We start from the raw sequence: 22,734 nt of genomic DNA, 5'->3' as shown, positions 1-22,734 counted from the left end.
CGTATTACGTGTCTGCGATTTATTTAGAAGAAAAGAGGGAGGGTTAACTATCTTTCTCTCCCTCCCACAACACATACGTGATCATCACCCCCCAAAAAACACCCTTTAACCAATAACGACGTGGCGCTGGGGACAAACGCGGAATGGACACCTTTAAAAGCTTGTTCCTCCTCCGTTATTGGCTGTTTCCTTGAGGGTGTCATTTTCAGGTCGTGGAGATCACTGCCTGTGTTTATACTCTGTTCCACAGGTTCAGTCCTTGCAGACCTGGACTAGAACTTTACACATCAACATCGAGTTTAGGTCAGAAGATCTGGGGCTTAGCAAGGTTGTAGTTGTGTCTCTAGAAAGCCAGATAAGTTTCCAAGCTAATGAATAGAGTTATGAGTGCTGTTCTTGTGTAGTTGTACCTGTCCTTGGTGCTGAAACTGACCGCTGCACTTCACGGATTTGCTTTTGAGGGACTGTGCGACAACAAATTAAACAAAACTGACGTGCAGTCAACGACAGAAGAAGGATCTGGTAAAAACAACTTAAAAATATAGGACCTTTTTTTCCTTGGGACAAGATCTAAAGGAGTTTAGCGGACTTTAAATGGCCAGAATTATAATCTAAATTTACAGTTGTAAATCTATCAATTTTCGCTGTATCATCGAAACCAGTGTCTGAAAGGACAAATGCACATTTGATATCGATTTGTCTCGCGATGGAGGTATCAAACGGGTCGAGCTTTGGGATCGAGTCTATACTTTCTCACAGACCGACCAGCCCGTGTATGTCAAAGGGGGAGTGCAGGTCTCCAGCGGAGTTGAGCCCGCGGTCGGATCTGGACAGCGGCTGTTCGTCGCCTCCCTCCCCGAGACGGACCTCGGTGGAAGACGCGGTGCAAAGACACGCTCGCGCCCTCGGGCTGGACTCTCCTTTACAAATATCCCAGCAGCCGCGAACGGTCACGTCCTCGTTCTTGATCAGAGACATACTTGCGGACTGCAAACCCCTGGCTGCCTGTGCTCCTTATTCCAGCACGGGACAGTCAGCACAAGATAATGAAGACTGCATGGACAAACTTCACAGCAATTCGTCCTCGGACAGTGAATACAGGGGTGAGACACACTAAGCTTGCTTTTTTTATAAAGCAAAATATAGCCTACTCAAAAGATTTACAATGCAAACACTGTTAAATTATTATTATTATATTATTACTTTAAAATTTTATTTTTAGATTAAGTTCAAATTCATATATGGTCACACGCCGTTTTGCAGAATTCCTAAGAAATTAGGTAAAACTTACTAATCAAGATAAATATGTAAATGTATTTTTTAATGTTTCAAATCGAGATCTAAAATAAGAAATCAGTCCGAAAACGGTGGCTTTTCTAAGAGATCACAAAATAAGTAAAAAAATACTGTCTTTTGTCAAAAAAAAAAAAATAATCGAATTATTTATATTTTTATGATCATATTTTCGTTTTCTTTCTATTCCTTCCTATAACGCAGTGCAATGTAATTAATCGTTAAATGTATTTGCAATCGAAACATATGGTATCTAAATAAAATCTAATCCCCGTTTTGAAGGTCATTTTAGTCAAAATGTATAATGGTTTCAAACCCAAATCAAATGTCCTGATTCAGGTTCAATCAACTGAGAGAGCCTGTTTGCTCACAACTAACTGGCAATAAATGTGTGTCATTAAATAGCTTAATTTTGGCTCTGAATTTGTCCATCTGATGATTAGATGTGTAACATAATGACAAGCCGCTTTTGGGAGTCTTCAGTTCTCATTGCAGCTCAACTGAGCTGTTTTTAAAATGATTTAATGCAAAATGACAACAAATTAATATTATTAAGTGTCCAGTGTTGTTTAAACGCATGTCTAAACCACAGGCATTTTAAATAATGGAAATTATTAATGGAATTTACTAATGGGAAAGGGAATATAACAAATGTGAATGAGCTCTAGTAAGAAATGGCAATTCTGTCATAATGACAAATGCTTATGGTATAAATATGTGCATGGCGTTTTCAGTGAAAGACGAAGCTGATCGCGAAATCTCCAGCAGTAGAGACAGCTCCAGCTCCCGGCTGAAGAAGCCTCGGAAAGCGCGCACTGCGTTCTCTGATCACCAGCTGGCGCAGCTAGAGCGCAGCTTCGAGCGTCAGAAGTACCTCAGCGTGCAGGACAGGATGGAGCTGGCAGCGTCCCTCAACCTCACCGACACACAGGTCAAAACATGGTACCAAAACCGCAGGTGAATGCAAACATCATATAGCCTACTTCTGCACACTGTCAAAGATGCAACTGACTAGCAGCTATTATGCAGGCGTTTTAAATTTACAGGATTTATATTTCTGAAATATTACCATAGCAGTATTATTCTGTAAAAAAATTGGTTGTGTTTTTTTCTTTCATGCCGTAAACCAAAAATGAGAAAAAGTTGTGCATATAGCCTTTACAACCACGCACACCACGACTCCAACACATTTAATCATAAATAATAAATTACCGCATCGTGTATCAATAATTTAGCTTCCGGGTAGTAATTAAACAATTGCCAAAATTATTAATTATTTATCTGAAATGGCTCTTTGCTGAGTGACAATTTGACGGATGAGTGTACTACAGGATATTACACGGATTCATCCTCGACGAACAAAAACTTTCCATGAAGCGCCAAATAGCCTATTTGTTGTAGTTTATTATTATTATTTAAATATTTATAGCTCTGGCTGCATTAAGGCGATGTTGGAAAAAGCAAATATTTATAATTTTATTTATGTTGTTTAAAGGCATTTTTGAAAAGCATACCCCTTTCCAGAAAAAAGTAGCCTGCCCTACTTAAATTCACCTTGCACATTGAATTTTTAAACATTTTTGAATCACGAGGTTAGGGTTACTTTATTTGATCTGGGCAAATCGTTCATTTTCTTAAAAATGTCAAATTATGAGAAAAAAAATAAATAAATAAAAACACTAAAAACTTTAAGACATTGATACACCTAAAGGGGTCGTCTTTGTTTTATGGTTTAGTGTCACATGACAACAAAATGGCTTCCTGCATGTTAGTTACGCCACACTTTGATTAGATGGACAAGATTATTAAAAAAAAATATATGTATTTTTAACAACAACAACAGTAATAATAATAAAACACATTCTAGACTCCGAGATCATTTCGAACAATTTAATTCATTTAAAAATCATATTTATATATAAAGAAAACATGAACATTATATTGCAAATGAATGAAGCTCTTTGTTTCAAACAGAACGAAGTGGAAAAGGCAGACAGCAGTTGGACTGGAGCTCCTCGCGGAAGCAGGGAATTACTCAGCTCTACAAAGAATGTTCCCATCACCCTATTTTTACCCTCAAAGTTTGGTGTCTAACCTCGACCCGGGACCAGGGTTGTATCTGTACAGAGGGCCGTCCGCGCCTCCACCACCGCTCCAGCGGCCTCTGGTCCCGAGGATCCTCCTGCACGGTCTTCAGGGCGGCGGAGACCCAGCGTCTCTCCCAGGAGTCATACCGCGACACACGCCGCGATGAACTGATCCAACCTGACAAAAAACTCCAACCTCAGGAACGACAGGGTTGCGCTTGGACAATACCCATGTATACTGAACATACACACGCGCAATAATAGACTTTTCAAATGATGTTAACTATTTATTAAACTTTACCGTGCAGAAGTAGTAATCAGAAAATAATCTGACGAGGTTCCATCACCTCGTGAATCTCCTGACTGTTTTCTGAAAGAAGTTGCTTTTCCCCTAAGAAATGGCGTGTTTATTTACACAAAATTATGAAGCAAGCAAACCAAAATAAACATCCTAAAAAAAACCCCACACAATTCAACTGAACCATATGCAATACAATTGTGGATTTTTTGTTGTTGATAAAAATGCATTGTAAGAACAAAAATAATTAAACTTAAACAACGCTAATAATAACTAACAAATGTAATTATAGCAAATGTACTTTGTCACCGATTAATGTGATGGTGGTGGTAGTGCTGTGCGGCTGTTTCACAAGTTAAACCGTTTTTCTAATGAAATGCACAGATCAGCGCAAAAATGAGCCTACTATGGCACTTAAACCTGTTCAGACAACGAATCCGTTTTTGTGGAAATTGTGTTGTGTTCATGGGTAGTTTACAACCCGGTTCAGCAGACGCCAAAATACTTTTCTAAATAAAGACTGTGAATTTGTCACATATGGCAGAAGTACTTTATTCTTAAACATTCTCTTGGTCAAACAGTTTTTGTATATTAGTTGTGAATATATGGTGCATATAATGAGCTTTAAAATAAGCAAAAATGTCATTTTTACAGCTGGACATCAAACCAACAGCCCGTGAACGAAGTACGCAATAAAAACAAAATCCTTTCCGTCTGTTTCCTGCGCTCAGTTTGTGACTTGGTTTCCCATCCCTCTGCATTCACATCAATATTTACGTTTTTAATTTACATAAGCATATGCATTACTGCCAGAGGAAACCTTTTGTGAGCTCTCTATACAAAAGCTTCGTACAGAGAAGCGCACACACATCGAAACCAGCGTATTTTGGTAAGTGGTTTGTTGTGTGGGTTTAATTGACCAATCATAATAGGCGTTTCATTATTACAGACCAATCAAATTTTTACAAGCGGCTTTTACGCTAATAAAGCGACCGTGAAACGTAATATTCCGGTCAAATTTCTTTTAGCGCTCGCAGCGAAGACTCGGCCAAAAGGCAGCAGCTGGTGACCGGCAGAGTCAGACTCAACGCTTGGACAGCTGGTCAGCGTAAGCCTCCATACATATCCACCCGTTTACCTGACCAAGCCAGGGAAAAGAGCTAAAAGGCTTTTAACAAAGGCTATTTTTATGCGGTGTTCTCATAACCTTGTGTACAACATGAAAGGCGCCAAAACGTTTGGATTCAATCCTGTGGAGAGCCCAAAATCCGATTAAAATAAACAAACACATGTATTAAATACAATTCACTTTTATATAAAATTCAGTGACTGTATTACAACATTCTGTAAATCACATTGCTTAAAAAGTGATATTTATGGCACCACATTTATAATAAATTCACAGGTGAACAGACTGAGCAATAAAACATTCCATATGCACTTCACTCTGTTAAGTCTATTTTACCAATCGCATCAAAGTTTTTTTTTTTTTTTGACGCAGATGGCAAAAGCAGGTTTTCAGACCACACTGCTGACCGTTTGTGCTTTGTTACAGGTAAAAAAAAAAAATGTCACTCTGTATAGAAACACCTGTGTGTTCAACCCTGAGAATCCACCTGGCTGCAAGGACTCTGACCTCAGCATTAAAAGAGCCTCGGATCTCTCAGAAAGTCTTCTGCTTTATGCTGTGGTAGATTGCTCTTCCTCTTCTTGACCTTTCTTCTTTTTCCTCTTCTTCTTAGACTTGGATTCTCCATCTATCCCACTGAGATACTCTGAGCGCATTAGATTTGACACTCGCTCTTTCGCCGTGAGTTTCTTGGGAGGCCTGAAAAACATTTAAATAAACTTATCACTCATGTGCATTTAAAAAGCATTTCCTCCCAAAACCAATACAGAATAAGGAAAAGGGGCAGAAATCAACATCTTAACCACAATGATAAAGAGGAACTGTGTGAATTCCTCTGAATGATTAAAGCATCCCGAAGCACTAATCTGAGATTTATCCTATAAAGAGAAGCAGTAGGTTGGCTTGAGACCGGCTGAACAAATTTCCCACTGTCGTCAATAAAAGGCTCGTAGACAGCAGCGGGGGCCTGATGTAAAACTAGTGACTGTTTATCTAATCAATAACTCTGGAGTATGAAGCGGTGCTTTGCCCCCATGGGGCTGCTTAAGGATCCAATACACACGCACCTACCTCATGGTGACACACGACACACTCTACCCCCGGGGCTTAGAGCGGCTATGAGACAGCAGTTATTGTTCTTTTGGTCCCTGAGCGCTCTACAGGGACCCCTACAGGGGGTAAGAAGCATGTAGATATACATGAAGATGGTATATTATATACAGTATAGAAGGTCACTGTATTTACACATACTGACAGACATGTCAAACAAGATATATGCCTCAGCAGAAGTGATTCGTCAGCTAGGTGAGATTAAAATCTGATCTAAGTTCTCCTCGGTAGTAAAGATTGTACAGAGGGAGATCTTCAAGCAGAGCTACAAATTGAAATGAGATTAAGCAAAGCACCTGGGCACACAAATAATACAATGGCATGTACATAACTAACATGCTCAAAACTATTTCGCTTTAACAGTCAGATTAGAAAGACCGACCAAAGAATGACAAAACGTACATCCTATGGGAAATCCATATCTAGACACAAGGTCCTCAAAACTTTCTGACCAATGAATCTCTGTGACTTGTCCACACGTTTTCTAGTCATTTATGATGATTAGAAAAAAGATAATAAAATATTTACATTTAATTAATAGTTTTGAGCAAGGATGCAAGAAATTGTCCAAAAGCATATTAGAATGATTTCTGAAGGATCATGAGACACTGAAGACTGCTGAAAATTCAGCTTTGTCAGCACAACAATAAATTACATCTTAAAATATTAAAATAGAAAACAGTCGTTTTAAATTATATTATTGAAAATGAATAATTTCACAATATAAGAATTTTGATCAAATATTGATCACGCACAATAACCTATATTCTCCATATTGTATATATTATTAAATAAATATATTAACTATAAAATATTAATACAACATCCTCCAAAAAGAAAAAATAGAATTAAACTCTCAGAGGGATTGGTGTGGGTGTGTGTATTTTTGGTTGCCAGTAATGGCCCCTCTCCCGTGTACCAGAGGTCTTTGTTGTTGTGTCGCGTGTCCATAAGTGTGTGTCTATGTTTATATTGGTGTGATCTGCTCATTAGAGAAATCTTGTCTGGACATGGACAGTGTACACCACAGTCTGCTGTAATGAAGTCTCTCCTGACAGGACAGCGAGACTCGACTGAGACCGCAGTACAGCACAGTACAACACAGCGATGTCACACACACAATTTATAAGATGGGAATAGTAAATGTTAATAGGGCCAAAGCACTGATCAGTTAAGTGGTATCAGCATAGTGCTGCATGAATATTCTATACTGAGCGATGGCTGGTAAATATAGATGTCAGCTGTCAGCTATGACGGCTGATAAGTTCATTACGGGTGTTGTCTGTTGTCTGGGCAGTGGAGGGAGAGTGTGAGTGCGTTACGGCTGCTCTGGGGCAGCTCCTCGGGGACTGACCTATTGTCCCGCTCCACGGGTTTCATTCACAGGTCCTGCTGCAGGTCACCCTGCCAATTACTAGTGGTTAGACACATGCTTCTCCCTATAGTGTCTGAGCCAGCATGTGTCACTAGACAAAACTCAACAGTACACTAAAGATGTGTACATGTACAAACGAAGCCACAAAACTATTTAATATAAAATTCTGAAATGGCTAAGATGAGCAGAGCTTCAAACAAATAAAAAGAAATTTAAACCAAATGACTTTTATTTTTTTTTAAGCTGACAAATTACAAAATCACTCGATAAAGATGGTTACAGTCACTGATCTTCATTGTGATGACAAGATGCTTTAGTATAAAGACTACAAAGATTTAAGTTATTTAGAACTAGGTAGCTTTTGTAGTTGAATAAAGTATCAATTTGTGCCATGTGTTTGGTTCTCGTATGTTAAACGATAACCAATTATATTTGTTTGTTATAAATATTTAAATATTATATAAACTATATTTGCCACAGTCTATATACTATAAACTATAATAAACTATATTTATGCATTAAAAGTAAAAAAAAAAAAAAAATGCTATAAAACAGTTTAAGAATATTATTATTAATTCATTATAGAGTATCAGTTCTAAATTAAAAGCAACTTTAAAATTCAGGTATATTGTCTATAAATTAATAATGGTATTAAAAAAACGATATTCAAATTCAAATATTTATAACAAATAATAAAATGATTGGTTTTTGGGTGTATGTATCCTTATTTACACAATGTCATATGGACAGTATCAGTAAACAGACTGATGTAAGTCTCTAAAGTAAATTAAATCACAGAAGAAGTTTTTAAGCAGACATGCACAATAATGACTTGTGGTTCTTTGAGGAAGTCAGTTGTGAAGTCAGTAACCATTCTCAATGATTCACTGACATTAATGGAGTGAGTCATATTCACCATGAGCAAGTTTGTGGTCGTTTTGTGAATCTATTTGATTGACTTCATGGTTGGGTGGGTGTGTGTGTGTGGGGGGGGTCATAAGTGTAATTTCTTCACGATTCAGACATTGCAACTTTGCCTAATAGTTTTACATATAAAGCATTCTATAATGAAAGTAGCTACTACACCCACAGCGGCCTTCAACAATGGAGAAAGATCTTGTGTAAAGAACGACTACCGGGAGTCTGTTTTCCACTCTGAAATAAAACGATGCAACTCAGTTAAATTTAATGTGTCACTAACCTAGAGTAAAGCAACTTTAACATCAGATTTTACCAAACTGTACCTGACACCCCATTTACAGCACAGAGACAACACAGGAGCTTTTGAGCCTTTATCTCAAAGGCACACTGAAGAACTGAAGGTGGGATGAAAGAGAGGGAAGTAAAATACAGCAGAATACATTCACAATAACAGAAATTTTCAAATGACAGTTCTGGTCTGACAAGAGAACTGTGATCACTGCATGTGCGGGTCAGCTATGAAACACGTGCTGAACACTAGAGGAGAGGCCCATATGTCAAGATTCTTTATTTAAACGCATGGATACAGATAAAGCTCCTCACTATGTGACAGTAATGACGTTCTTTGGCTCTGGCCCGGTTTAATTAAGTGTACTATGAAGAATCTGACCACACAAAGAAAGGCCTATACCAACACATCCATGCGTGAGGGCTAGTCTGGACATGGCCTTTGCTAACCAGACCCCACGCTTGCAGCGCCACATTCAATCCTGTGGGAAATGACCACTAATAACCCTGCAGTGTTAAGCACTGGCCAGACCTTATAGTTAGTGGCCTAACAACCATACTGCGATGTACTGGTTATATCATCATCAGTACATAATCAATCATCACCATTCCCGTCTGCAGTCAAAAATTACACTTACTTGTGCCAAGGACTGCTATCAGATTAAGTGAACCAGTTTTTGGGACAAGAGTATAGTCTGTATAGAAAGCAAGAAAAACAGCTCTTTATAAAGGACGACCTAACTGATATACTTTAGGAGTAATGCTGCTACTGCATCACACAAGGGAAAACAAGAGGGGTCAGTGTGTCAGAGGTGAAAGGTAAAACTTGCAGCTGGTAAAGGCAGGACTTGACTAGTCCTTTTTGACCCTGAAGAGCTCTGCTACAGTGAACGACTCACAGCTGCCAAGAGTGTGTGTGAGCTGTGGGCTTTTCTCCAGTGCAGCCATGCTGGCAATTTTCAGGTCAGCCGTGATGATATTTACACTAATTCAGTGTCCTACAAAAAGGCCGCATTTCTCCTCACTTTTCTTCAAGAAGTGACACTAGATAAGTGGATGCATCTTACAAAAGCAATAAAGGATTTTGGTGGTTTCACACAGGCTGTGTTTTGCTAAACACCAGATTGAGTCTTGCTTAGAAGTGTCAAAAGCACTGGTACTTCAGTACCTAGTTGATACTGAAATAAAAAATTAAACAATTCACATTCTTTCTACAGTCTACTAACTCAATCTGGTTTTGTAGTGGCTTTTTGAAACATCTTGATCTGAGATAAGCAGATCAAGTATTTGTTTCATTTTGTAGTTTATTAATTAAACAGTTTTAAATGACTTGTAATGTTTGCTTAATAGAATATTCTTGTTTTAATTAAATCAAATTAGTATTTAATAGTATAATTTGATAAAACGCATATAGAGAATCTATCTGTATCAACTGCGAAAATTTTGGTATGACAGCTTAAAGTCAAATAATGAGCTGCATTCCCAATTCTGTCCATAATAATGAACTTCTGTTTTGAAATTCTGGGATGCGCTACTGTTCAAAAGTTTGGGGTTGGTAAGATTTTTTTGTTAATGATTTTAAAAGAAGTCTTTTATGCTCACCAAAACAGCATTTATTTGATCAAAAATACAGTAAAAATATTAACACTGAAATAATCCTACAATTTAAAAGAAGTTTTCTATTTTAATGGATTTTAATGTATTTAAAATGTAATTGATTCCTGTGATGGCAAAGCTGAATTTTCAGCAGCCATTACTCCAGTCTTCAGTGTCACAGAAATCATTCTAATATGCTGATTTGAAGCGTTCACAACAGTGCTGTTTAATGTTTTTCTGGAAACAAAAACATTTTTAGCCAGGATTCGATAAATAAAGTTAAAAAGAACAGGATTTATTTGAAACTGAAATCTTTTATAATATTATAAATGACTTTACTGTAAATTTTGATCAATTTAATGCATCCTTGCTGAAAAAAGTATTAACTACTTTCTTTAAAAAAAAAACTGCACTGACCCCAAAGATTTGAATGGTGGTGTATATGACATTGAGCTAATCAGAACACTTCCTTTTACTCTCACAGTTTCAAACCGTATGAGGAAAAAACCCTAAAGATGTTACAGAAGCCACAAAGAGAAGTGTACAATCAAACAGAACATGGCTTCATTTATCTAAAAGCAGAACTAGATCATACTATCTGGCAGCGCAAACTGTTTGACAGATTCATAAATTACTGTCCAATTGCTGAAAACTTGCAGTACCTCTTGGCTTTGTCTTTGCCCTTCTTGGAGTCTTTGCTGTTGGCAGGATTAGTGGTTATGGAGCTGCCCAGGCCCTGGGGTGCGTCCCTCAGGCCAAAGCTCTTAGCAGCGTGGCCCAGGTGCAGGCTGCGGATGTGGAAGATGTGTTTCAGACTGGAGGGGTATGTGGTGTATGCTCTCAGGAAAGACTGCAGTGCTACAGGACCAAAAAAAAAAAAGTTACAGCCCACATAGCAGACTTTTCCAAGCACTTTCACTGGCAATAAAGGATTTTAAACCATATTTTAACGTTAATAATATTGCTTTATTTTAATTAATTGATTTTACGTTATTATTATTCAACTGTTTACAAATAAAATATTTTACACTCAATACTTTATTGTTGTATTTATTAAAATATTTTATTGATACAAATAATCACAATTGCAATACCAAGCGAAATAACAATTATGATTTAGAGGTTAAATGGTTGTAAACTATAAATAAAACCCTCAAATATCTGAACTTAGCTATTTAGCTAAATTTCTTTTAAGCAATGAAAATGTAGATGGGCTGCAAAACTGTAGAACAAAATATTAGTTTAACACAGCAACCCTAAATGATAATTCGTTTTTTGGCTTACCGCACTTCGCTGTTTGCAGAGACTCGTTATTGGCATGAACATAATTCTCAAAGTCAGTCTGTAAAACCGTGGCTCTCTCTCGTACCTCCTGCTCAAAAGCAGCAGCTGATCTCTGTACAGTCATGTACAAAGAGACAAACATCAAAGGTAAACAAAATCTGAGTAATATGAATTCATTGTATTCTAGAAATTATGCAAAAAAAAAAAAACACATTTTATTATAATAAAAGCCAATAAAAACCAACAGCATCGCATAACCGTTACTGGTTACACAAACTAATGACACCTCCCCTCCCCATCAATGACCTCTGACCCTCAAATGAGGCTGCTAACAAGGGGGGTGTCATGGGTGAGGATTACAACCAGCCGAAAAGGACATTAAATCAGGATTAGGACTGACTGAGCGCTGGCAGAAACATTCACTCATTGTTGTCAGACGGCTCTCATTGTTGAGAGAGAGGGGGGAAAAAAAGAGATAAAGAAAAAGCCATTCTTCTCCCACAGCTGTTCTCTAGATCTGCATTTTCAACCACATGCGATCTTCAACCAAGATAGAAAAGTTATAACAGTTATGCACAGTCCAACAAATCAACATTGACTCTTTGACTGTTTTTAAGTCTTAGATGTCAGAAGTTACCTTACTGTCCCATTTCCCTCTGCCTTTGAATCGCTCATCCTTCATCAGATTGGCCAAGATGTCCTCCATCTTCATTTCGGACAAACTGAGGGTGTAGATGGATATTATACATAAATATATTACACAATAAATAAATAAATTGCACCAACATTTTCCTGATTGCAAGCTGTCTGGTTTAGATAGTTTAGCTCAACGTTATCGAGCCCTGCTAACCCTACCAAACTCCTTTTGATCATTCTTTAGTCCTGTAAACTGTAACGTGAGCCAAATATCATAGTCCATGTGCCAGCAGAACAGATTCTGCTCTCACACAGAGAGACTGAGAGTGTGTGTCTTCTCTCAGCACAGAGTCATCAGTCCAGCTTTTGAATGTTATATTGTGGGCTTTGTAACAGAGACCGGTTTGACAATCTTTAATCACAGTGTCAGGGATTGGACTTCATCCACACATCAGACAGGACCTGCCCTACATTCCCCTACTGCTGTGTTCATTGAAATGATAAGTAAATGTGATATAGATGAGACGCCAGGGTGCACACCTGATGTTGTGATTGGCTAGCACATCCACAAAAGCCATCTCAGAAGGGGTGAGGAAGAGCAGGCTGCTGCCCTGAGCTCCAATTCGTGCTGTTCGGCCCACACGATGAACATACTCCACAGCGGAAACAGGAGGGTTATACTACAACAGAGAGATGATATTCATTTAAAAAAAAAAAGAAAGAAATTTGAACAGTTCAGTAATAGTAACCAAACTGGTTAAAGTGTTCATTGCACTAGCAATGTGCAATTATGAGATTTTACAAATTAAGAAACCTAACCTGAACAATCCATGTAACCTGAGGCAGATCCAATCCACGTGCAGCCACATCCTAAGGAGAAAATAAACAACAAAAATATTTAAATATTAACTGAAGCAGACTTCATTAACTAAAAAAAAAAAAAAAAAGGAGTGAATTGGGGAAATGTATAACCAGCGTTATTGTCAACTAAAACTACTAGAATTTATTTTCAGTTATTGAAATAAAAGATGGAAAAAGTAAACTTATTTCAGTTAGTTGCCTAGGCAATTTTTGTGTATGTTTTTATATACTGAAATTACTAAAACTATATATTCATGATAAAAGCACATAAAATTACTTTATATTTTAATGTATATTTTACAAATCTACTGTCACACTATGCTATTTTGATTTTGAAGCAAGATTGATATTTACAGCTCCCTCCTTGCGTGACTGATTCTACTTCCTTACAGCTACCAGCCCTGAGCTTGAACCACTATGCCACACAATATTTTATTTTTTGGACAATTTTCAAACTTAACTCCAGCTCTCAACCTCAACTAGCCTAAACTCTCAGTTGAGGTGTCTGGAGCTGGTACAGATGGAGACCAACACAATGCCATGCCAGGCTGTCAACAGGAATAGAAGCACTCATTACTCCAGGAGCCCTTCTGCAAAGTGGCAAGATGGAAGAAGAGGAGGTGGAGGAAAGGGACTCGCACACCTGTCCATTAAAACTTTTTTATCAACTGACTGTGATGTAACGTGAGCTACATCATTAGATCAATGCATTTATGAGTCATTTAACAAATGTTTATTTTAAAAGAACACTTTTATTTTAAGAGTTTCCTCAAAGGGGGTTCACAAGTTAATTAAAAGCTAATAATTAATTATATCCAATATAAAGTTCAAGTTAATGAATTGGGATTGCATGATAATCGTGATATAGCTAAAATAAAAGGTTGAAGATTTGAACTACTGAAAATGAAGAACAAGACGAAAATATCAGTACTGTAATTTGCACTGCAACTACTATAATAGTACTATAATATCAAATATTAATTTATTTCGCAGTACAGTTGTAATTTAAAACAGTAATATATTTCTGTCTTCATTTTATAATTAGACGTAAATTTTATAAAAATAATAATAATTATTATTAGACACTTTTTTTCCATATAACATAGTAACTGAATGCGTTAATTATAAATGTGTTTATAATATTTTAACCTTTGGACAACTGATAATGATCAGTTACCATACAAATGGCCCTAATTTGAATGACTTACCGTGCACAGCAGAATGCCGGTTTTACACTGAGAGAACTCCTGGAAGACTTCAGTGCGCTCCTAAAGGGAAAGAGACAGGTAAGCCCACAAAATAGTTGCCGTTATGTTTTTAAGGTGGCCAAACACTGTATAAAAGAGAAACACTTGAGCTTTATCTTTAATTACAAAGTTATATGAGACAATAATTCAGCAAAAGAATTATCTGCATTTATATCAGAACGAAAGATTAGGCAGAAACACGGATGAGAGCCCATCTGAAGATGGGATGTCCGACAGCTCCTCTCTTTTTTTTTGCATGGAGCACAATCTGTTGTGTGCTGGAACAGCTGCCCGTCTCCTGCAGCTCTCCTCATCGAAGAGACGTCCAGAGCTCAGCCTGTGTTGTCCCATTACCAAACCCATCCATAACACTACAGGCCAGCACCACACCCAGACCTGCTCTCTCATACATCTGACCAAGAGACTTCAGAGTCCCCTGCCCTTCCAGTGCCATATGGGCGACCCACGGCAGCTCCATTTATGTGGGGGTGAGGGTGCAGGCTGGACAGTGGCAGGATGCCGTTCCCCTGACACTGCCACAGGGCACCGACTGCTGTTGTTGCCTGAACGCCAGCTGGCCGAGGGCCGGAGGACCCCACCGGTCAACCAGACCATGATGGTCTAACCTAGTGTCATTATTCTGTTGCTAGTGATTCTGGATGCTTTTAAGAGACATGGTGATTTTAGCAGAATAAACGCATGGTCTCCATTAATAATGTGTTGTTGTAGTCTGGAATACACTACATGACTTTTGCATGAATTTACAGTCTGGAGCAGTCGATGCTGGTTGCCCAAAGTTAAAGGCATTCTGCAGCTTTGAGCTGACAGATTTAACAGAAAATAGCATGGAGTATGATGGTCACAGATTCAAGATTTTTTACCTTCAGGCTATGACTCCATTCAGTCAGAGGATATCAAACATGTTTGATATTTTGATTCCATTTTAGAACACACATTGTGTTCAGTTGTCACACATCTAGCAATAAGATACGCGTTTCTGTGTGATTTTGCTGTATTTGGAATGACTTGAAAGACTGGTAGAATGTGATTCTCAGACCATTTTTTTTTCTGTAACTTTTTATAAAGTCGGCAAGTACATGATGCCTACTGTATTAAAAATCTGAATATTTAATTGCTGACTGAATAACAAAAGTGAGGCTATATAGGACAGATGCACACTAGCTGGCCATGTATATAAATACAAAATAATTTTTTTAATTTATATACATTAAATATCAAACTTATATAACTATGTTTTTTTGTTAAAGTCTTTTCAGAATTTTGAAGACTGGAAGACACTGAAGACTGGAATAATGGAAGCTGAATATCTAGCTTTGCATTCACAGGAATAAAATGTCAAAATATATTAAAATAGAAAATAATTATTTTAAATCTTTGTAATATTGCACAGTATTAATTCCCTATATATAATCATTCTTTATCGTTACTATTTTTCAGATTACAGAATAATAGTTAAGACATCAAAACTATAAAATGCCTGAAATGGAAGAATGGGAATTATGTAGGGACCAAAAAACAAACAATTAAATCCTGTGTCCTGTGAGGGAGTGGTTGGTCTAATTAAATTAAACTGCATTCTGTGAACAAAACCTTGACAATCATTATAACTGGACTTGACACATAATGTCTCACCTCTTGTCTCATGTTGCCGTGAAGCCTGTAGAAGTTAAGGGATGCTGAGGTATGTTTGGTTGATGTGGTGCTGGGCTTCTCACAGAGGATTGCAGTAAAGAGAGTAAGCAGAAATTCCACAGCCTCACAGCTGGATATAAAAACAATCAGCTTCTGCCGCTGCTCAAACTATGTACAAAAACACAATAAAATACTGAAGTCCAGTGACAGCTTCTGTGCATGTAACATGAGCAAATCACTTTCTTTGTTACAGTAAGCTCAAGCAGTAATAAAATCGTTGGTTATCAGTTAAAATATTTTGGTAATTGAGTCACACTTGATTTTAAGGTCCAATGCTCATTATTAACTATGACTTTTGCCTCAATGAACTCCTAATTTGCTGCTTATGAATAGTTAGTAAGGTAGTGGTTAAGTTAATGTAGGATTAAGGATGTAGAATATCTTCATGCAGAATATGTGCTTTATAAGTACTAATGAACAGCCAATATGTTAATAATAGGCATACTAATAAGCAACTAGTTAATAGAGAGAATTGGTCCCTATACCAAAGTGTTACTTTTCTTCAACAAGGATGCATGAAAATGATCAAAAGTGACAGTGAAGACATTTATAATATTTCTTGAGCACCAAATCAGCATATTAAAATGATTTCTGAAGGATCACATGACACTGAAGACTAGAGTAATGGCTGGTGAAAACCTCACTGGAATAAAATACATTTTAAAATGGAAAACTTACCAGCTTTTTTCTTCCCATATTTGGTAATTATAAAATGCTTAAATAATTTACCAGGCCAAACTGAAATGACTTGAGGTGATCTACAGCGTAACACAACAATACCACTGAGCGTTAATAATTGGGCTTTAACATATGGTGTTCTGTACCTTGCATTTGGCCAGAATAAAGGCAGCCAAACAGACCAGGTGGAGTTTGCTGGGCACCACCACAACGTGCTGCTGCAGCCTCTCAGGCACCACATAGCTGTCTGACAGAGCCTGAGGGGCCGCCTGGGGACACGCTTCAACTGTCTCCTCACTCCCCTCTGACACATGGATAGTCACGGGCTCCTTCATACTGATACTGGCTAATCGGGACAGTCCTGGACGTGAAGAGAACAGGATCAGCATAAACGGTTGCACACCTATGTAGATTGTAAGCTAGCACTACGAAAATTGGAAGGTGTTATAAGAGGCTCGATAGTTTCAGTTTTCAATGGGATAAAAAACCTGTTCTGTCATGCAAAGAAGAGAAAGACTGGACTTGAGAGACAAAAACTCCTGTCAGTTCATCCTAGTCTGTTTCCACTAGAATAAAGCCAGTACAGTACCTCCAATAGTCTGTCTCACTTTACATCCAGACACACTCTGAACACACTCTGAACTGTGGTAGTGAGCGGACGATGAGCTTACCCTCGGTGAGCGTGGCTGAAAGCAGCACATTCTGCCTGGCAAGTCCAGTGGCATTCAGAGCATTCAGAATCACAGTCAGATCTTTCTCAAAGCCCAAATCCAGAGTTTCAAAACAGCATAGATGAACTAATCGTAACTACACATAACACTGATACAGCTTCAAATTACTATTACAAAACTACTAAAGTAAAACCAAAATGATCAACACCAAATTTCTTCATCAATTATTCAGGAATTTCCCAATGTGAACTGATGAATTACACTTTAAAGTAGAAAAAAAGAAGACATTTTAATTTGAGTAGTACTGTAGAATAGTAGTATAATATCCAATTAATAAATAAACAATTAGCAGATTAAAGGTTAACAAATTTGTTGTTCGCTACAGCCCTAATGTAAACCACACCATTTCATTCTCAGTTCAAATCAGCAAACAATTTGTTTATTTATGTTTTAATGCCATATCAGCAACAATGACTATATTCATGGCAACATTAACAGTATCATTTCAATACATCATTTACAATGATATAACATTTTCTTAAGCAGCAATCACTATGCAAAAAAACATACAAATAACAATAATGGTACTGATAAAAATCATAAATATAATTTTTTATTTTAATTAATGATAATTCTACATTTTTTCTACATCAATGTCTCAAATCAGCAAACAAACTGACCTGTCGGCTTCATCCAGAATGAGCCAGCGCACAGCGCTAAAAGCAATACTTAGAGTGTTCTTTATGTGGTCCACCAGTCGGCCTGGAGTCGAGATCAGAACATTAATGCCCTTCCTCAGTCTGAATTCAAGACAAAGACAAGCAAAAACATAGGAAAACACACCAGACTGAAGTGATAATGCAGAATGAACTATACACTACTGTTAAAAGTGTGGAGTCTGTAAGATTTTAATGTTTCTGACAGGAGTCTCTTACACTCAACAAGGCTGCATTTATTTGATCAAAAATACAGTAAAAACATTACAATTTAAAATAACTGTTTCTATTTAAGCATGTATCAAAATGTTATTTATTCCTGATATGACAAATTGAAGTTTCAGCAGCCATTACTCCAGAAACTGACATATGTTTTCAGGGTTCTTTGATGAATCTAAAGTTTAAAGAACAATATTTATCTGAAATAGAAATGTTTTATAAAATTCTAAATGTCTTTGCGGTCACTTTCGATCAATTTAACGCATCTTTTTAACGCATTTCTTTTAAAAAAATCTTACCGACTCAAAGCTGATAAACTATAGTGTATTTGCAGTGATTCTGTAATCTATTCGAAATGGATCTGTAATGTAGTATACATATGAATAATCCACAGAAATCTAATTCAAACCACTTGCAGTAGATGCATGTATTTTGTGTGGCTGTGTGTGCTGTTAACCTGGCTTTTTCTGCTTTTCTTTTCTCTCCTCCCATCAGAACTCCAGGCACAATCCAGGTGAAAGGCTGGAAGGAATAAATACAATGAGTCACTTTTAAAGACTGAAAATGTTGTGGTTCCATTATGTTAATACGGAACAATAATTTAGCAAAAGTGCAAATCCTCACTTTTAGAAGCTTCTGAAACATCTGAAAGCTCTGCAGGGCAAGCTGAAGGACAACCGGAAACAGATCAGTGTTGGAAGGAATAAACAAGGGTACATATAAGTGGAATATACTATAAGATAAATCAGAAAATGATGATGGTTTTCTATCATTTAATACAATACCTCTCTGGTTGGAACAATCACAACAGCCAAAGGCCCGTCTGATCTCTGAAAAAATATTATACTTAATTTAAGACGTCAAACGTTGATGCACATAAAGGTGCATTAGCTACATTACTTCTGACTCCAAATTAATTTTATCAATTTATTTGAATGTTTATTATAATACAGTACATTGTTGAATGTCTGACTGCTAATGACCCCAATTTCTCCACACATAATCAATAAATGACAACCATTTAAAATAAAAATATAAAGAAAAAAAAGTACTACCTTAAGTAGGGCTGCACGATTAATCGCATGCATTTGTCATGCGTGTATCATCAGTAAAGCCGGTTCCGTGATTAGCGGTAAATGTCTGTCACCTGTTTTCAAACGGGAGCGGCAGTTAATACACAGAGCCATAGTTCACTGACAAGCTACGCAATATTCTGTTCATAATTGAGATTAATCGCATTCGATTATGAACACGATATTGCGTAGCTTGTCAGCGAACTACGGCTCTGTGTATGAACTCCCGGTGCATTTGAAAACAGGTGACGGATATTTACCGCTAATCACGGAACCGGCTTTACTGATGAGACACGCATGACAAATGCATGCGATTAATCGTGCAGCCCTAACCTTAAGCCAACTATAAATGAGTAAAACATAAAACGAAAATGATTATGTGTTCAGTCTGTAAAGTCTTGATATTGAGCGTGTTGTTTTAGACATTTAGGCTGACTTGCCTTCACTTTAGGCTGCATCCCTTGTAAGAACTGAACCACTGGAATACCATAAGCCAGTGTTTTTCCTGCAGGAAAAATGTAAGAAAAATGATAAATAATCAAATCTTTTAAAGTTTTGTTTTTGTTCATTTTTCCTTCTTTGCAACATCTAACTTAAACACTCTAGCGATTTCTATATTTAACATATTAGAGTTACTACTACATAGGGATTTTTTTGTAAACAATATAAATAACAATCTGACCATTCAATATTTGATTATATTTTATTTGCATGAAACATGGCAGGAATCCCACCTGATCCAGTCTGGGAGCGCACGACAGCATCTTTACCAGACAACAACAGTGGTATGGTTTTCTTCTGGACACTAAAAACACAGATGAACATGAGAAAAATGCAAAGACGTGGACAATAAAAGGTAAGACGAAGCTACAGTACCTCGTCATGCTGGTCACATTCAACACCTTATGGAGCGTTGCCACCTGTAAAATGGTTTAGATGAGGAGAGAAATGTATAACTGAAGACAGCAGAAGCAATTTTTAGTTAAGTGATATTGAGGTTTGTTCGTACCAGATGAGGATGTAGATTGAGTTCTTCAAACATGTTGCTGGTGAAGACTTTCTCCTTTACTTGATTTACAGCAGGACTGGGAGAAAAAAAGGACAAGTAAATTGCACGTAAAGGCCAATTTTGAGAAAGACCCCAGTCCATTCACACAAGCTCAAATGTGTTGCATCTACCTGAGGACATCAGGGATCTCTGGGTTGTTTCTGAAGAGAGACGATGTTTTGATAAATGGTCTGCCATGGTCTCCATGCTCTTCGGGAGCTTTCTTTGGAAATGTTTTCACCTTTGATGGGGACTTTGCGGCAGAGTTTTCACCCTGGTCCGCGTTCTCCTCTGTGTCTCTATTATTACTCCTCTGAGATGGGCTTCTGGGGGTTTGCGGCTTTTGCTTGTGTGTGTGCTGTTGACCAGTTTGATTAATCTTCCTCTGTTTGGAAGCACTGCTCTCCTGTGGCTCAAAGACAGTCTTCCTCTTTGATTCTCGCTTTTTCTTTAACATCAACACAAAAGGTACAGCACTTTAGAATCAGGCTTAAAAAAAACTTGTGTGTAAACCAGAGTAACGGTACATCAGTGTGCAATGAAAATGACAGCAACATAGGGAGCAGGACTGACTTACCTGTGCCCATTTCTCTGCTGTTGACAGAGGTCTTCGATTTGTCTTTTTGTTAAACTTTTCCGGAGCTGAGGAGATGTTGATCATCAGCGCGTCCTCAGCCATGATAGTAAGCAGGCTATAAACGCCTGTTATAACGCCTGTAGTAGCAAAATAACTATACTTCACTCCAACAGACACGTCAGACTACTCACAAGATGATAAATGGCTCATTATCCTTCGTTTGAATGTCGGGAATGTATGTTTACAAGTGATATTCACTTTAAAACAGTAAAACACACCATAAACAGCTGTAAATATATGAAGTGAAGTTCCACACGTGTTTTTCCTCCGTCCACCACAACGTGGGGACATTTCCGGGTATGACGTTACCAAAATAAAAGTCCCGCCGCTTTTTTTTTTTTTTTTTTTTTTGACTCGAAGTTCATGTTCTGCTGCTAATTATGTGAAGTTGTTTGGAGTTGCTTGTTTTTGAAAGTGTAAACATTTTCAATAACTGTTTTCTTTAATACTTTTTTTACACCTTAAATAATATAACATGAAATCACATTTTTTCTAAAGTTGAGGAGAAAATATTGATTTTGTGCTTTAGCATTTTAATTAAACTGGATTTTTTTTTTTTAAATATAATTTAATTTCAATTATTGTAAATCATCCTGCCGCACCCTTAGAAGTTTGCTGAGGCCTTTTTCTTAGAACAATTAAAATATTATAAGATACACATTGCAGCCCATTGATACCATAACACTAATCAAATAATGCTTTTTATTAAAATTCTCATATTGTTTTCTCTTATCTCTACTTTTCTTCATGGTTTCTTATGCTATTAATCAAGCATACTCTTAATTAATACAGAGTATTAGGACAATACTTTTTTGTATTTAGATTTAGATTTCAGTGGAATAAGAACTCCATGTCATCTGCAAAAGACAAAACTTTGTTATATTGTATACTTGTATACATTTTATGGTATAAAGATGTTGTGAGGCCTTTTAAAGTGATAGTCTACCCAAAAATGAAAATTATGTCATGATTTATTCATATCATTTCAAAACTGTATGAGTGCCTTTCGGTGGAACACAAATAAGATATTTTGAAGAATGCTGGTAACCAAACAGTTTTGGGTCCCATTTACTTCCATTGTATTTTTGTCCATACAATGGAAGTCAACAGGAAAAAAAACTGTTTGGTTACCAACATTCTGTATTCCAGAGAAGAGACAAAGTCATACAGGTTTTGAATGACATGAGCGGGAGCAAATGATGAAAAGATTTTCATCTTTGAGGAAAACTATCCCTTTAAGTACCTTTTCTCTCACATTGTATAAAGCTTAAATATGAATCTTTCTAACATTATAAAAATCGCATCACATTTTTTTTCTCTACATAGTACAGATTTGAAATAAAGCCTTTGTTGAAAATCAGTCTTTGTTCAGAGTATAAACAGATTAGGGTGCTACAGAACCAGGGGGAGCTCAGAGAATACTTCCTCATTCAGACGCATTTCATTTTTGTAGCCCTCTCTCCCTTTGGATATATACTGGCCCTCATGTTTACATATTCAGAGGAGATGCATATTCTGGACCTCATCTGCTGTAATTAAGTCAGTGCCTGCCTGTCATACCACACTATCTGAGGGGAATTTAAAAATCAGCCTGTTAACATGTTCCTCTAACCAGTGTACTTAACTCCTTTCCCCCCAGTGGGAGTCATCCAGTGACCTCAAAGAAAGGAAGAGAGAAGGAGAGCGAATTTAATAATCAAAGCAGCATCGACTGGTTTCCTTAGCATAAGACCACTGAAGCGGGACTAATACTGCCCACCACAAAGGGTCTGGGCAGTCTGCCTTTTCTCGCTATGTTAATTGAACATACGTTGAATTAGCAGGTGCCATGCACTCCCATGAGTTCACACATGG

General features: G+C 37.3%; 2 protein-coding genes across 2 annotated transcripts; one reads left to right on the top strand and one right to left on the bottom strand.

The window, feature by feature from the left end:
• The first annotated feature begins 127 nt into the window (after window positions 1-127).
• LOC109045793 (barH-like 1 homeobox protein) lies at window positions 128-4,389 on the top strand. The gene is made up of 3 exons (XM_042724053.1): window positions 128-1,103; window positions 2,028-2,250; window positions 3,268-4,389. The coding sequence occupies exons 1-3, from the start codon at window positions 707-709 to the stop codon at window positions 3,545-3,547; spliced, it is 900 nt and encodes a 299-aa protein (XP_042579987.1). The 5' UTR covers window positions 128-706; the 3' UTR covers window positions 3,548-4,389.
• Window positions 4,206-21,240, bottom strand: LOC109045792 (probable ATP-dependent RNA helicase DDX31). Its single transcript, XM_042724051.1, has 21 exons — window positions 21,099-21,240; window positions 20,821-20,957; window positions 20,375-20,691; window positions 20,205-20,280; window positions 20,072-20,115; window positions 19,930-20,000; window positions 19,636-19,700; window positions 18,908-18,952; window positions 18,747-18,788; window positions 18,580-18,644; window positions 17,867-17,987; window positions 17,188-17,293; window positions 16,663-16,877; window positions 15,779-15,946; window positions 14,087-14,146; window positions 12,837-12,887; window positions 12,558-12,697; window positions 12,019-12,103; window positions 11,382-11,493; window positions 10,760-10,955; window positions 4,206-5,506 (listed from the first exon to the last, which is right to left on the bottom strand). The coding sequence occupies exons 1-21, from the start codon at window positions 21,169-21,171 to the stop codon at window positions 5,359-5,361; spliced, it is 2,337 nt and encodes a 778-aa protein (XP_042579985.1). The 5' UTR covers window positions 21,172-21,240; the 3' UTR covers window positions 4,206-5,358.
• Window positions 21,241-22,734: the final 1,494 nt, after the last annotated feature.

The sequence above is a fragment of the Cyprinus carpio genome, chromosome B5 (assembly GCF_018340385.1).
Source record: "Cyprinus carpio isolate SPL01 chromosome B5, ASM1834038v1, whole genome shotgun sequence".
Classification (NCBI taxonomy): Eukaryota; Metazoa; Chordata; class Actinopteri; order Cypriniformes; family Cyprinidae; genus Cyprinus; species Cyprinus carpio.
The sequence above is the reverse complement of the archived record's forward strand: the minus strand, read 5'-3'. Positions and strand labels throughout refer to the sequence as shown.

Bases quoted from the DNA above. Each gene is read 5' to 3' on its own strand.
- LOC109045793 (XM_042724053.1), top strand. From the start codon at position 707: ATGGAGGTATCAAACGGGTCGAGCTTTGGGATCGAGTCTATACTTTCT. The intron at 1,104-2,027 runs GTGAGACACACT...TGGCGTTTTCAG, and splicing joins CTCGGACAGTGAATACAGGG to TGAAAGACGAAGCTGATCGC. The intron at 2,251-3,267 runs GTGAATGCAAAC...TGTTTCAAACAG, and splicing joins ACATGGTACCAAAACCGCAG to AACGAAGTGGAAAAGGCAGA.
- LOC109045792 (XM_042724051.1), bottom strand. From the start codon at position 21,171: ATGTCCCCACGTTGTGGTGGACGGAGGAAAAACACGTGTGGAACTTCA. The intron at 20,281-20,374 runs GTAGATGCAACA...TTTTTCTCCCAG, and splicing joins GAGATCCCTGATGTCCTCAG to TCCTGCTGTAAATCAAGTAA. The intron at 19,701-19,929 runs GTGGGATTCCTG...TTTTTCCTGCAG, and splicing joins GCGCTCCCAGACTGGATCAG to GAAAAACACTGGCTTATGGT.